This window comes from Copadichromis virginalis, linkage group LG15, assembly GCF_057382275.1.
Source record: "Copadichromis virginalis isolate Kocher_CV1m ecotype Utaka linkage group LG15, C_Virginalis_male_GT1.1, whole genome shotgun sequence".
NCBI lineage: Eukaryota > Metazoa > Chordata > Actinopteri > Cichliformes > Cichlidae > Copadichromis > Copadichromis virginalis.
In genome coordinates, this window is record NC_140632.1 from 39,189,633 (window position 1) to 39,203,092 (window position 13,460).

Consider the following 13,460-nt stretch of genomic DNA (forward strand, 5'->3'; position numbering starts at 1 on the left):
CTGCTGCGACCACAAATCCCCAATAACTACATTACTGCGACGAGCACGCTGTCGCCTGAGAAGGAGTTTAGACAACACGCTGGCTGCCCGCTGATAATCATGCAGCGGGACACTGATTCAAGTGAAACATTTTAAACTATACATGAGAGGCTGCAGCAGGCGTGCACTTTTTATCTGACATATTACTCGGTAATATTGATTACTTGCAAATTAACATACAGTAGGATCCTAATGACATCTTGAGCCAAAATATAAATACACTCTGGATCCCATATACAGTAACAGCTCACGGAAAAGCACCAAAACTACAAGTGGAAAAGGACTAATTCCACCAATTTATTGAGTATACTCCAATTATAACTGGATAACAGCAACAAGGCAAGCACTGTGATATGATCCTATTTTTTAATAACACCATGCAAATGAACAGAAAGACTGGAACTCAATATATATTTGTCTCCGTGACGCAACAGCAAACTGAGCAGCCACCGGCACGAAAATCGACGCATGCATTTAAATGCCAATAATTCCTGCTCATTATAAATTAAAGAGCAACAGCAAAGCAATGAAACTAACCCAACAGACAAACAGCCATAGCATACTAACATTATAGATAGAGCTGGGCGATAGAACGATATGTATCGCGATATAACTTTTACTCGATAGAGAAATTAAGCTATCGCTTTAGACCTCGCCACTCTTGTCCTCAAAAAAAAAAAAAAAAAAAAAAAAAAAAAAAGGTCAGCCAATCCAAACTAATTAGCGCAGAGCCGAACCAATCACAGCCGCAGCGTCACGTCGCGTGACTTGTTACGTACAGCACAAGTGCCAAGCCGCACGTGTGTTTGTTTGGGAAGCAGCCAGCGGGTAATGGAGGAAATGAGTGTGCCGACTAGAAAAATCAACCGAGCGTGACCGAAGAGAAAACAGATGATGGTTCCAACGCCGGAGAGATTGTCGAACGGAAGAGCCATAGAAGTTCCGTAGTGTGAAGGTGTTTCGGCTATTTCAAGTCTGACAAAAAACAGAGTAGCGTGCACTGTAAATGTGCCGAAAGCAAGTCTGGAAATACAATAAACTGGTGCATGCGTCACACTGTGCGCCACGTTATTGTTTCGGTGAAATGAATTTCTACAATACTGTTAATTCTACTCTCTGCAGTGTTTAAATGCTTACATATACACACAGTTACTGTCCCTCCACACATACGACTCGGTTCTGCTTCTATGCCCCAGCTTTGTTTACTTTTTCCCACCGAGGCTTCTAGACTTCTGATTGGCCGACATTTCGGCACGGTTAGGAATCTAGCGCCACCTGCTGCTTTGGCATGTTCATAGCAGCGTTTTCCTTCATTTCTGCCTTTATGTGTGGACGGGATTATTTTTTAAAACGAGAACGGAAAATCTCCGTTTTCAAAAATACCCGTGTACGTGTGGACGTAGCCTCAGTCTCTGACTGGAAGCGCTAATTCGTCATTCGGCTTTTGTCAGACTAAAGTAACTGTTAAAACTGTTTGAAAAGCTCAGCTATACAACAAGGAGAGATTGAGAATTTCCTTTTAGTTCTCAGTTTATTTGATATTGACAAAAGTTAGTCAGTTTTGTCTGTTCTTCTGTAAAACAAACTAAGATTTATTTTTAGAATTAATATTTTGTTTCTAAGTGGAATTGACAATTTAGTCTGTTTTGTTTGTTCTATTTTGAAACTTAAACGCTTTAGCGGCTGCCTTTTGTGTAGTTTGCAATATTTGCCTTTATTTATCTGAAAAAGTCTCATGTTCCTTAAGTACATCTACCCTGTTGAACTTATTATGGGAAATAAATATTTAAATAAAAACAAGCTGCTGATTATTTCACATTTTACTTGTGAGCAACGGCACATTTAAATCTTACAAATATAGTTATTTGGCTTATATCGTGATAGATATCGTTATCGCCTGAAATGAAAAAAACATATCGTGATATGAAAAAATCTCATATCGCCCAGCTCTAATTATAGAGGAAACAAAGACTGAAGGAAAACATGCTAGGAGTGAATAAAAGCTCCTGAGGTCACCATGCCCTGTCAGCGTGGGCATGGTGACCTCAGGAAATGCTGTGGCTTCAGATGCTGACTGACAACCGCGCGGTGATAAACTATTTACTCCTTAATTAACTTGTCCAAGATGAGAAGCAGGGATCGTGACAGGTCAGCCAGTTCTGGCAAAAGTTAATGGGAATATCTATCATTTTTTGTGTTGTCCTTTTCCCAAACCAAACCCACTCACGCTTTTCTTGACGAGACTCCTCACAGCGCAACGTTGCCTTACATTTCTTTCAGTAATGAAAAGAGCGTGGAACCAGTGCATCGATCTGGTTTTAAACTCCGCAGGTTTCACTATAGAATTTTTGCCGAAAGCTGAACCCTCATTAACTGCGATTACGTTTCTGTTGTATGCACACTGCGGCTCAGTTTGCTACAGAGTGATATGGAAAACACAGCAAAGCTACTGAGAGTGAGACTGATAATGAATCAGTGCAAACTGAACCTGTGCGAGCTCGGCTTCGTCTGTAATCACACATTTCAACTGAAATCATACAGAAGGACAAAAAGTTATTTTGGGGTATTTCTATGCATCATTCATAACTATTACCCAGTCCAATCCATCACACCTTTGTAGCTTAACAATTGTTTAAAAGTACAGACAATTGTGACCAGTGCTGTTTCACTTTGATATTTGTTCATTCACCGATGACACTGGGCATTGTGGTATTCACAAAGTATGAAAAGATTTACACACACGCGCACAGAAGTGCTGCAGAGTGGTGACAAAGAGGCTATATGCTTTCTTTCTGCTCCACAGAACCCAGTTTGTGTTTTACCACAGCTTTTTAACACAAGCTTAAAGTGGTACTTGGCTCAAAGAGATCACAATCCCTGACTAATGGTTTAAAAGCACGAAAACCAAAACGCTCTGACATAACTGGCAGAATAGAGCAGACAGTGAGGAAACACAGCACCTAACTCGTATAAAAAAACCCAGGCGTTAGTCAGAGCCTACCATGTCGAAAGCGAGACGAGATCAGAATGCAAATTCTGCTTTTCATCCCTATTTGATTTGAAACAGAAACCCAACTATCTGTCTTCCACTGGCTGCTCTGAATTGAAGGCAAATGTGTTTACTTTCTCTGGGAGTAGGCTTTGCTGAGTCACAGTTCATCTCATCAGCGATAATGGCAAACCTTTTCCTGGATTGATTTAAAGTGACTCTGTAAGGTTAAGACAAAAAGGATTTACACCACTGACAGATAAGGACCTTTCAGCTTTAAATTCCTGACAACAGAGCAATGACACTGAGCTCTGAGGTCTTGTGTGTTTTGCTTTATTGTACTTCCTTTTCTCTTGTTTTTCTTTTTTGAATAGGGATAACCCTCAGTTCACAGTGCAGTGCAAACAACCACAGAGACAGCTGGACATGACCACAAATATCCCTCCACACGTTGTTCTTCTACTTACAATTCACCTCACTATATACGATGCTCAGTCTAATATGCATACCCCTTTCCCCCCTTGCTCATCAATAGCTATTGACTGGTTCAAAAATAGCAACCCAAAGTCACCCGTGGTGAAATCTCACCTCTGGGTTTTGTTATTTGCGTCAACGTAGCGATGAGGTGCGCTGCGGCGACTGCTTGCCATTTCTCATTAAGAGCGACATCGGAAACGGCCTCTCTTCTAGATCACGAGAGACAAAGGGAGGGGCAAGACTCTGTGTGTGCCTGTGTGTGTTTCTCGCTGAGAGGAAGAGAGTGATTGAAAGGAAGAATGAGTGACAACAGTCGCAGAAAGGGGGAGAAAAAGAGTGAGAGAACGAGATAAGAGAATCAGACAGACAAAGCCACGATAGAACGACAGACAAAGAGATAAAGAGAAGGGGAGAAGTTGGGGGTGGCAGCACAGGAAGCTGCCTCCTCTTTCTATTCCGAGGGTTTCTTTATCGCTCTGCCTTTGAGGCCTCGCTAGTGTCACATTAAGATCATCCATTTGAGAATCTGAGACAAGCCTTTGATGTTCTTTGTGCATACACAAACAGGAGAGTGGAGTGCTCCTTTGACAATTGCCAACTCTACAGAAATATCTTTTTGTAGTCTGAGTCTCTGGCCTGCTAGGGACAATGTTATCATCAGAGAGTGCAGTGCAAACTAGTGAATAATTTAATTTACCTGTTCATATTTCATCACTGAATACATTAAATAGATTTTTTCCCACTGCTCTCACTGTAAAACATCGAGAAAACGATGTTCCTCAGTCACGATGTCACTGCTTTTTTTTAATCTCTTTTTTTTGTCGCTCAGTTGGGCAAAATAATGGAAGAGTGTAAGAAAAACTCAAACACCCACCAAAAAGTAGGGAGAACTCACGAAGACGTTCCTGAATGCATGTATTGTAGACAGATATTTCATAAAAGAAGTGTCTTGCTCTTTCAGGAATGAAAGATGTTGAAAAGTAATTCACGGAGCTTTAAAAATATGTGCGTTCGGAAAGTGGAGTCATCAAACATGTCGGAATTTTTCCTAAAAGTTTGCTCATAGTGGATTTCTTTCCTGGAAATAAAAAAAAAGGCCTCAGGTTGTTTGTTCATTAAACAATCGACAGCACTACACTGGCAAATAAGCCTTAGGGCATTTTAAGAACTTTATCTTTTTTTGGATAAATTCTGTGTATTGGGCAGTCTGACAAAATGGGCCAATTATACTTTAATGATCAATGAAGAACTTCACTGTAATAAATGAAATGATGGCTCACTTCACCTAATCTATACCTTGACCCTCGCCGCCCTCGGCTCCAGTCAGTAGACATCATGACTGTGATAAAGCCTAGAGTGTAGAGAACGGATCTACTGCTGCAACTTTCAAAACTGTGAAAGGTTATCATCGTCAAACAACCTCGTCCAACCTTTATGAATCTATGTTTTCTCATACAGAACCAAGAATTGGAAACTTATTAATCTTGCTAGGAAACCTGTCAAAGATCATCTCAACAACCACCGGAAATATGTACTTCCGGACTGCTTGAGAGTGGTTGTTGGAGGTTGCTGGCAGTCACTGTGAAGTCGATTGCTAAAGCCCCCTTTCACACAGGCCTACAGATCACTCAGTGGCCCCCTGGTAACTACGAAGGGTCATGAGGGAAATGTATGTTTTCTGCAACTTTGGCAAGTGGTTGGTGGATGTATTTGGTGTTTCACCAAAAACCTCCTGCTTTGGTCAATTGCACATTGCCACAGTTGTCAGTAGTTTGCATGGAAAACGCCGACATGTCTGCAAGCACTTGGCAACCACTCTCAAAGCAGTGAAGGTGAAAAGTGCAGTGAAAAATGGAAATGGAGAAGGTTCGCCTTCAAAGTAAAAGTTGCACTTTTTGAAAAGTGTTTGCGTTGGACTTTTTCAAATTTCAAGAACGTCCACAGACAAGTCGGTGTCTTCATGTTAGCTATGTGTGCAGTAGTAGCAGTAAGCTGCACAGGAAGGCTTTTCGTGCTGCACCCTCTTTGCAATTGATTTCACCAAGTGACAGCCAGCAACGTAGCATTATTATTACTTTTTACCATTTAGTAAAATCCTACAGTATTTTTTCTGCATGCACAGCCACCTCATTCAGACACACGTGTTACGTTTTTATTATTCTAGAATTATTATCATTATTCCCAATGCTGATGTGCCAAACTTATCACATTTTTTTCCTTAAAGTGTTAGAAATCATAACTATCAGTAGTATCAACACATCACACTCCTTCCAAACCTTATCCAGTGTGCTTATTATTTTCCATTTTTAAATGCAGTAACAACACTGCGTTATATTTTGTCAAAACATGCACAGATGGTATAATATAAACGTATGACTTGTATATTATACTCTGCCTCCTGGACAAGATTAAGCCCGGCATCTTTATGTGCTAGAAGATCTCTATTCAAACACGGAGCTTCACAAAGATGAGACATAAAACAATACAATGATAGTCTACCACACAAATGCTCTCCCACAGTCCCCAAACAAGAGCTGCTTCGACTGGACTCGTCATTATTAGAAGCCTTTCACTCACATGCTGGTTAATACTGAGTGCCTGCACGTTGTACATCTTCTTATATTTTCCTACATCTTTCAGCTCTGAGCTGCGGCTCGTGGCACGCACAGATCAGATTTCAAAAAGCTGATTATGGTCAGAAAGTTCAATTTTGAAGATTGCTGTTTGAGAAAACTTTGATCTCAAGCCACAGCATCCTTGGGTCCAGTGCTCCTCTACTAGTGGTGTATGAGTGTGTGTGTGTGTGTGTGTGAGTGAATTGTAAGGCACTTTGTAGAACCACTAAGGCAGGGATTATACTCGGTTGCGGGAACCATCATGGAGAGCTGCAGACATCACAGATGAGTAGCCATTCTTGTTATGCTTCTTTGAAGTCTGCTTGAAGTGCACCTGAAGGGTATATGCATTGGTGTGTTGTAGTGTAATGTGTCAATGGGTGTCACAGAAAATTGGTAGGCATGTGCACGTCGGCACGGAGCTTTGCGCTCAAAATTTACATCGCTTGGACCCGGTGAACCCTGGCATACTCACAAAAGCAGAACTATAATACACCATTCAGGTTTAACAGGTGCTATAGATGTGCGTTACACTTAATATGCGAGAGAAATGTAGAGTTTTTAGTAGAGTTTGTTCTTCTTTCATAAATTGTATATCAACTAGTAAGTTAGGCTTAGTTAACTGAATGAACTGCTTAGAATGTGTGTTTTACTTGTTATTTTAAGAGATTTCTCGTTTTTTTAGTCAGGATATTTTCTCTGATTTAAAAAAAGAAATCTCACTCAGGGTAAAAATCTGTAAAACTCTGTGATGTGACTGAAGCACATAGATCGTTTGTTCCAAATAAAGCTATAAAATTGACACATAAGCCAAACTGAGGATGTGCAGAACTGTTATTCAAATTCAAATTTTATTTGTCACACACACACAACCATACACAGTATGACATGGGGGTGAAATGCTTGTAGCTGTGCAAACCCAACCATTAAATGACAGTGGTTTTACAGTATTTACAATTTACAGGTTACTACAAAAATTTACAAATTAACTTAGAAACTTACAGTAAAAAATGTGCAAATAGCAGAAAGAGATTATAAAGATTATAAATTATAGGAAGTGTGCATAAAGAAAAACCCGAGTGCGTGTGGTGATGTGATGTGTGTGAGAGTCCAGTCTTATGCAGTATGTTACAGCCCAAATTACCTGGCAGCACTGGTTTCAAGTGTGCATTTTCTCAAATAATGTACTTGTTTCCTGTATTTGCTGAACATAGTGATGAATGAGATCACAGGTATGATTTGGCTGTATAACAGCTTTTGATGCAGCGTTGTGTTTTTCTCCCCCTTCAATCTCCAGTTCCCTTTCATTAGTTGTTTTGAATGCTTAAGCAAGCAGGGGCCTGGGTAAGTGCTGGTCTGGGGTGAAAACAGACAGCCTTGTGTAAGCCTCATCCTAGAAACACAGAGCCTCTCTCTCCAGCGGAAAGGTCTAAGGTTGTGTTCAGGCAGACAACAGCACTGAATGAAAAAGCAGAGCCACCTCATTTATTCATATGCAATATTGATTCAGTCAGGGTGGCAATGTTGAAGAGTTGTGCATGAAAGAATGAAAACTTGAGCTATAATAGCATAGCTGAAGTATCTCTGCAGGGATGACTTCATTTATTTTGTGGACACATACTGATTTATTTATTTAAAAGAATGCTTCTAACTATGAGAAATAAATGCTGTTTATCAGTGATACTGCAGGAGTTTGGCCTCTGATATTTGGGTCTTTTTGGAACTCGGAAAGATTCCTTATGGGCTTTGAAAAGCTGTGAAAGGGCTGGCTCGGAGCCCTCTTTAAAATCTGACTCATACTCCTACTTGGTATTCAACTTAGCAGGATTGACCTGTGTTGCTGCCTTTGTAATTGTGACGCTATTGCCTCAAACCTAAATTTCTTTTTCAGGTGGTGTTTTTATCCAGTACACATGCAGATGTAGACTTAAAAAGCAGACGCACCAACCCACCCACACACACACACACACACACACACACACACACACACACACACACACACACACACACACACACACACACACACACACAGGATGTCTAACAATAATAGACAACTGATTCACAAAGCGGATGTCTAGGAAATAATCTTTTTTTTTTTTACTGGTGATCTGTGGGCAACCACTTCCACTGGGGTTAAACCTTTTTTTTCTATAACAAGAAAATTGTAGCAAAAAATGAAAACACTTTTGAGGGCAGAGAACCCCCCACTGACATCCACAACACTCTTCCAACCCTCTGACTCTTCAGCACTCCAGTTAGCCACAAGCAGGTAGAATGACAACTTACGATTGAGAGGCACGCTGGCATTAGCCGTCCCTAGCTTGTTGGAGGCGACGCACGTGTAGTTCCCGTAACGATCCTCTGTCATGTTGGTGACTGTGAGGACTGATCTGGAGCTGAGGCTCTTGATGTCGATGCCCTGACCCTTGATAATCCTGAAAAACAGAACACAATCACAACAAATGATGCTTTGATTTCTCTCCCCGAACACAAAGTAACGGGGGTGGAAACGGCTAGAGTCAAGGGCAGCGCAAATGTTTGTCATCTTTAGTGGATTTTCAGATTGTGTAGTGGCTCATCACTCTCTTCAACAGATCTATTTATCCCTTGGTCTGCCTTGGAGAGACGCTTTGAAGGACTGCGAGGAGAGAGAAATGACCCAGAGGTGAACCAGCTGGGTGCCACTTGACGTGTTGTTCATCGTTTTTGTTGCAGGTGCGGCCGGATTATAATAAATCCTACTACAGTTGTGCCTGGCATCTGTGCTAAGAAACTGACAAATGTTAAATTGTTTACTGTTGTGGGCGTGATGATCTTAAACAGCCTGTAGAGATTAAAATTCACTCAGCACAGGCATATGCTATGAATCCTGATTGTGGGATTTTTGTAGATGGTACAGCTTGTTTTCATCTCAGCGGTTGCCTGTACTGCTACAGATTCATATTTAAACATATAAACCATAAAATCCTCCAGAGAGGAGACATACTTCTATCCTGGCCTTGCTGTGCCCCCCATGATCTCGAGCTTGGCTCGACTCGCTTTGAGAGTCACTCTGGGTGTGAAGCATTATGTGCGACCTTATGTCCAGCAAATATCCGCAAATCTGTTGTTCCCTCTCCCATGGCGATTTCCTCAAATGTTAGCTGAACATTCTCTGATAATCTCAGCATGTGTCTCACCTCTTTACTTCACCGTGAAACTAGTCAATGCTCTCCTCCGTCATCTGAGAGCGAAAGTGGCGATGCATCGAGAAAGATTTACTTGCAGAAGCCGCCACACGCCTTCCATTATCGACCAAATGAAACGACATCTGCAGCAATGCTATAGCTGCATCAACACTCAGCCAAAATCAGGAGTGGGGCTCATTTTACATGACGAGTAATTGGGCAGTGAAAAAGGCAGCGTTAATGCTGTACAGCAGCTACACGTGCTCCATGCTTAAGTCCCGATACTAATGTCCTGCTCATAATGAGGAGTAAATAAGAAATCAACATTTAGCCATGTAAGAAGTCACAGAAAGAACAAGTCCTTGAATTAAGTAAAGCCTAGAATCACGCCAACTTGCCTCCTTAGCAATTTGAATAAATTGAATCCACCCTATAATTACAATTAGCACAGTGTGAGCTGATGATTGAAATTGTGCTCACCAGGAGTGGGTAAATGACGGGTAATAGGGGTAATTTGGTTTTTAAATTCAAGAACTGACACTTGAATCTAGACTGATTGATGTATGTGTCACGAATGATTTAAGCCAGTTGCCAGCAAACATTTTATTAGGATGCAAGGTGAGGACAAGGCACAAATGACTCTCGCTGGAACATTTTTGTGCGCTCTCCCCAGAGGCTGGATGGATGGCAGAACAAACAAATGCACTGTCTCTGGAAAAAAAGCAAACAAGCAGAAGTAATACATTTTCTATCAAGTGAAGGTGTGACCTAATAACACAAGCGTTATTGTCAAATGTCAGCGTGAACGATTGCAGTAAAAATTTGATATTTAGATGTGGACTTTAGACTTCCGCGGGAAAAAAGTATTCCCGGGTAATCATACGGATTTCTTTATATTTGTGTCTACCGGCCCATTTTTCATGGCGTGTCGACTTGTCATAGCAAGAAAAGGACACACGAAACTAATTTCGTTAACAATGCCTCAGCTCCATCGAGAGTCACGGTGAAACAGCGTGCACAATACCAGAGGCTTGTAAGTTCACCTAAATGCAAGGCAGTGATTTTCCTCCTTTATTGATTACACATGTTCCTGTAGTTCAATGACATGCAGAAGAAATCTGGTATGAAAAAAGGTCTATGCGGGTATGCAGGGGTAAACAATCCGAACTCACCTTTTTTCACCCTTGTACCACTCAAATGTTGGAGAAGGCATTGCAGCAGCCTCACATCTTAGCAGGGCTGTGCGTCCCAGACCGACTCCATGGCTCTTTATGTCGTGGATAGATGGGGCAACTGAAGAAAACAAAAAATAAAAAGAAGACATCTTAGCAAGATTACCCACAACATTACCATGAGCCCTTTGCATAAGAACAGCGGTGAATGCTCTTATTTTGATGGCAAAGGGTGGCTGCACTTGACAACTGCTGACACCCTGGTCAGTGCAGACATTGCGCGGTGTAAGCTCAACATTCAAAATCTACAAAGGCATATTTGGACAGGAGAGAGGGCACCCATCCCCTGTGTTAGGAAACTCAAATAAATTGCACTGCATGGTGATAAATGGCTTAATGGAAGTTCAAAGACTCAATGGCAGAGGCAGGTTCAGTGAATGCAAAATCAGACTCCTTTCATGTGCTGAAGTGTGGTGTTAATCTCTTTGCCAGTGTCATGTAGGCAGCGATGGCTTTTAAAGCAACCCAGTCCTCCACTTCAAGCAACAGAGCCTTGAAATAATGTAATGTGTTTATGTTTTATAGATTGACAACATAATTAAAGTGGTAGACCAAAAACAAAAAGGCCATTTCAAATTTCATCTAAAATGTAACTACAGGTTAAACTCGGGAGATGGGCCATCGTGTTTAAGAGGTCACACAGTGAATAAGAAAACCAACACAAGTGCAGACCAGACCACAGCTACGATCAGTGATACCAGAATGAATGAAAAATTTAATAACGGCCCAATAATGTCACCATGAATATACCATCAGTTTAACTTTTTTTACAGGTATGCAAGTCAGTTTGGGTTTGGTAGATTTCTCCAGTCGGATGGTCTTTAAACTTGAAAGCACAAGTTGTATTTTCTTGACACTCTCAAAACGTTGTTGCATGTGTCAGAAGCTGTTTTCACTGATGCACTGCAGTCCTGGATGTTTCAAGACATCAGCCTGTAGAGGTGCACGCATCATATTTGATACATGCAGGTTTTTGTGAGACTTCTACATCATCAGTGTAACATCCCCCCCGCCCCCACCCCCTCTTTAAAAAAACTAAATAAATTGCAAAACATATTTTTAAGCAATTAAAAAAAAAGAAGTCAGATGTAGCAAATATGATACAAAATATAAAATCGTATATGGAAATTAAAATGTAAATCATTTTTAAACCAATTTGTCAGATGGTTCAATAAATTCTTCATTTTCAAAAATTTTCTGGCAATTATTTCATATTTCAGGCTTTAAGGGGGTAATGCGATCCAGCTGTCCCACACAGCTGGATCGAACATTAAATGGTCTTTAACCTGCCAGGGTCCCCCAGTGCACAGCAGTCCATAAGGCTGCCCGCTTATAGCAAAATTCCAGGTTATTCTGGTCAATGGTGTATGTGAATTTTTTAAGCAGCTGCAGGCAACTGTTAAAAAAAATACTTGGGCAGGTTCACCTTTGGAAGCCCTGCGAGTTCTGCTTCCTTGATATTGAGCTTTTTGACCAAAGAGTCTCCTTCAGTCGAAGGCTTGAGCTGAAACTAACCAGTGAGTTTGAGCTTTTAGGGGGTTGTAAAAGTGCACGGCTGTAACAGTGGGAAAAAAGAAAAACAAAGGGGGGAGTGTAAGCATTTTATGCCAATCACTTTGTTTTCTTCTTAGGTGGAAGTCAAAATAATGACTGACATTAAAATCCAATTAATGGCCAAGCACAGTAAGTCCATGTGTAGGTAATTGTCGAGTGGATTCAAAGCGAGTGAGTGGGCGTAATGTGCCGGGACTCCTGAACTCCACTGCACACGCAAAGTGGGATTACTGGGACTGAATCAATAATACAACTGTAACTGTCCTGTGCTTTCTTATTTGGTATGTAAAACCTTTAGATGAGCATTATAATATTCAAACAGCATTAGCTATTAGGTTTAGTTCAATGCATTTGACTCAATTTTACCAAGTGGAGATCAAAGGGTAAAATAAACAGCCAACTCATCAGATGAATGATTAAGATTGTATTATACTCTGCTTAATGTTATAATATTAATTCAATTAATGCTTAAACTGTGATGGGTAAATAAAATGGCACCTTTAGACAACGCTAAACTGGTCCCAGCTGAATGCACACAGTGGCTTAAACCCACTGGTATTTTTATGACAGCTTACCTTCATAGATCGCCTGCTTCTTCACTGAACACTGAGGCAAAGAAACAGGAAAAACCAATCACACTATCACACAGAGCTCAATCTGACATTGTGTATTGTGTAAACTTGGCTTGACTTTCCAAAAGCCTGACAAACAATAAAACTGTTCTGAACAACCAAGCAGATGCACAGCCATTTCAGATACAAGACAGGGCAAAATTACTTTGTGTCACTCACACTGTTTCTGATTAAAAGCATATGATACATGGAAAACGCTCGCGCTCTTTAGACCAGTCCTGCAGCTAGCAGTAAATTGCCCAGCCAAGTTTGAAAGTAAGATGGGGACTATTTATATTCCTGACAATGAGCTTTAAATAATTACCTGTCAGTCTGAGCTAAAGCCCCTTTCCAGTGGAAGGACTTGGCCAAGAGCCTGCAAGACTTTACTTTCAATTGCATTTGGAGAGACCTGAGTATGGAGTGAAAAAGCTTCTAAACATAACCCCCAGCACGTCGGACTCCCCCAAAACAACGGAAATTCAACGAAGACATAATCTGGTTCACTCCTACGGAACAGGATAGCATTCATGTGTTTTATCCGCTTAGATTTACAAATCCTTCACCTTTGATCATTCAGTACTTTCTGTGAGACGGCCTTGGTTTGAAGAGCTGCATGGAACCAATGCATGCACAGTCTTTCCCTGCAGCCTGTGACAGTCAGCGCAGATAGATGAAGTGGAATGCCACAGATTTGGGCAAGGTGAAAGCGAAGCATGTGATCATTTGTACAAGTGTCATAAAATCATGTAAGAGAGGCACACAAAGATCACAGT

General features: G+C 41.0%; 1 protein-coding gene across 2 annotated transcripts in view; it reads right to left on the bottom strand.

Moving 5' to 3' along the window:
• The window catches only part of negr1 (neuronal growth regulator 1), a 165,906-nt gene that overhangs the window by 39,838 nt on the left and 112,608 nt on the right, over nt 1-13,460 (bottom strand). For both annotated transcript variants that reach the window (XM_085433304.1, XM_085433305.1), the window contains exons 5-6: nt 10,460-10,580; nt 8,407-8,555 (exon numbers count right to left, since the gene is read on the bottom strand). In XM_085433304.1, coding sequence (XP_085289430.1) covers nt 8,407-8,555; nt 10,460-10,580 — 270 coding nt within the window. The remainder of the gene's footprint in view (nt 1-8,406; nt 8,556-10,459; nt 10,581-13,460) is intronic.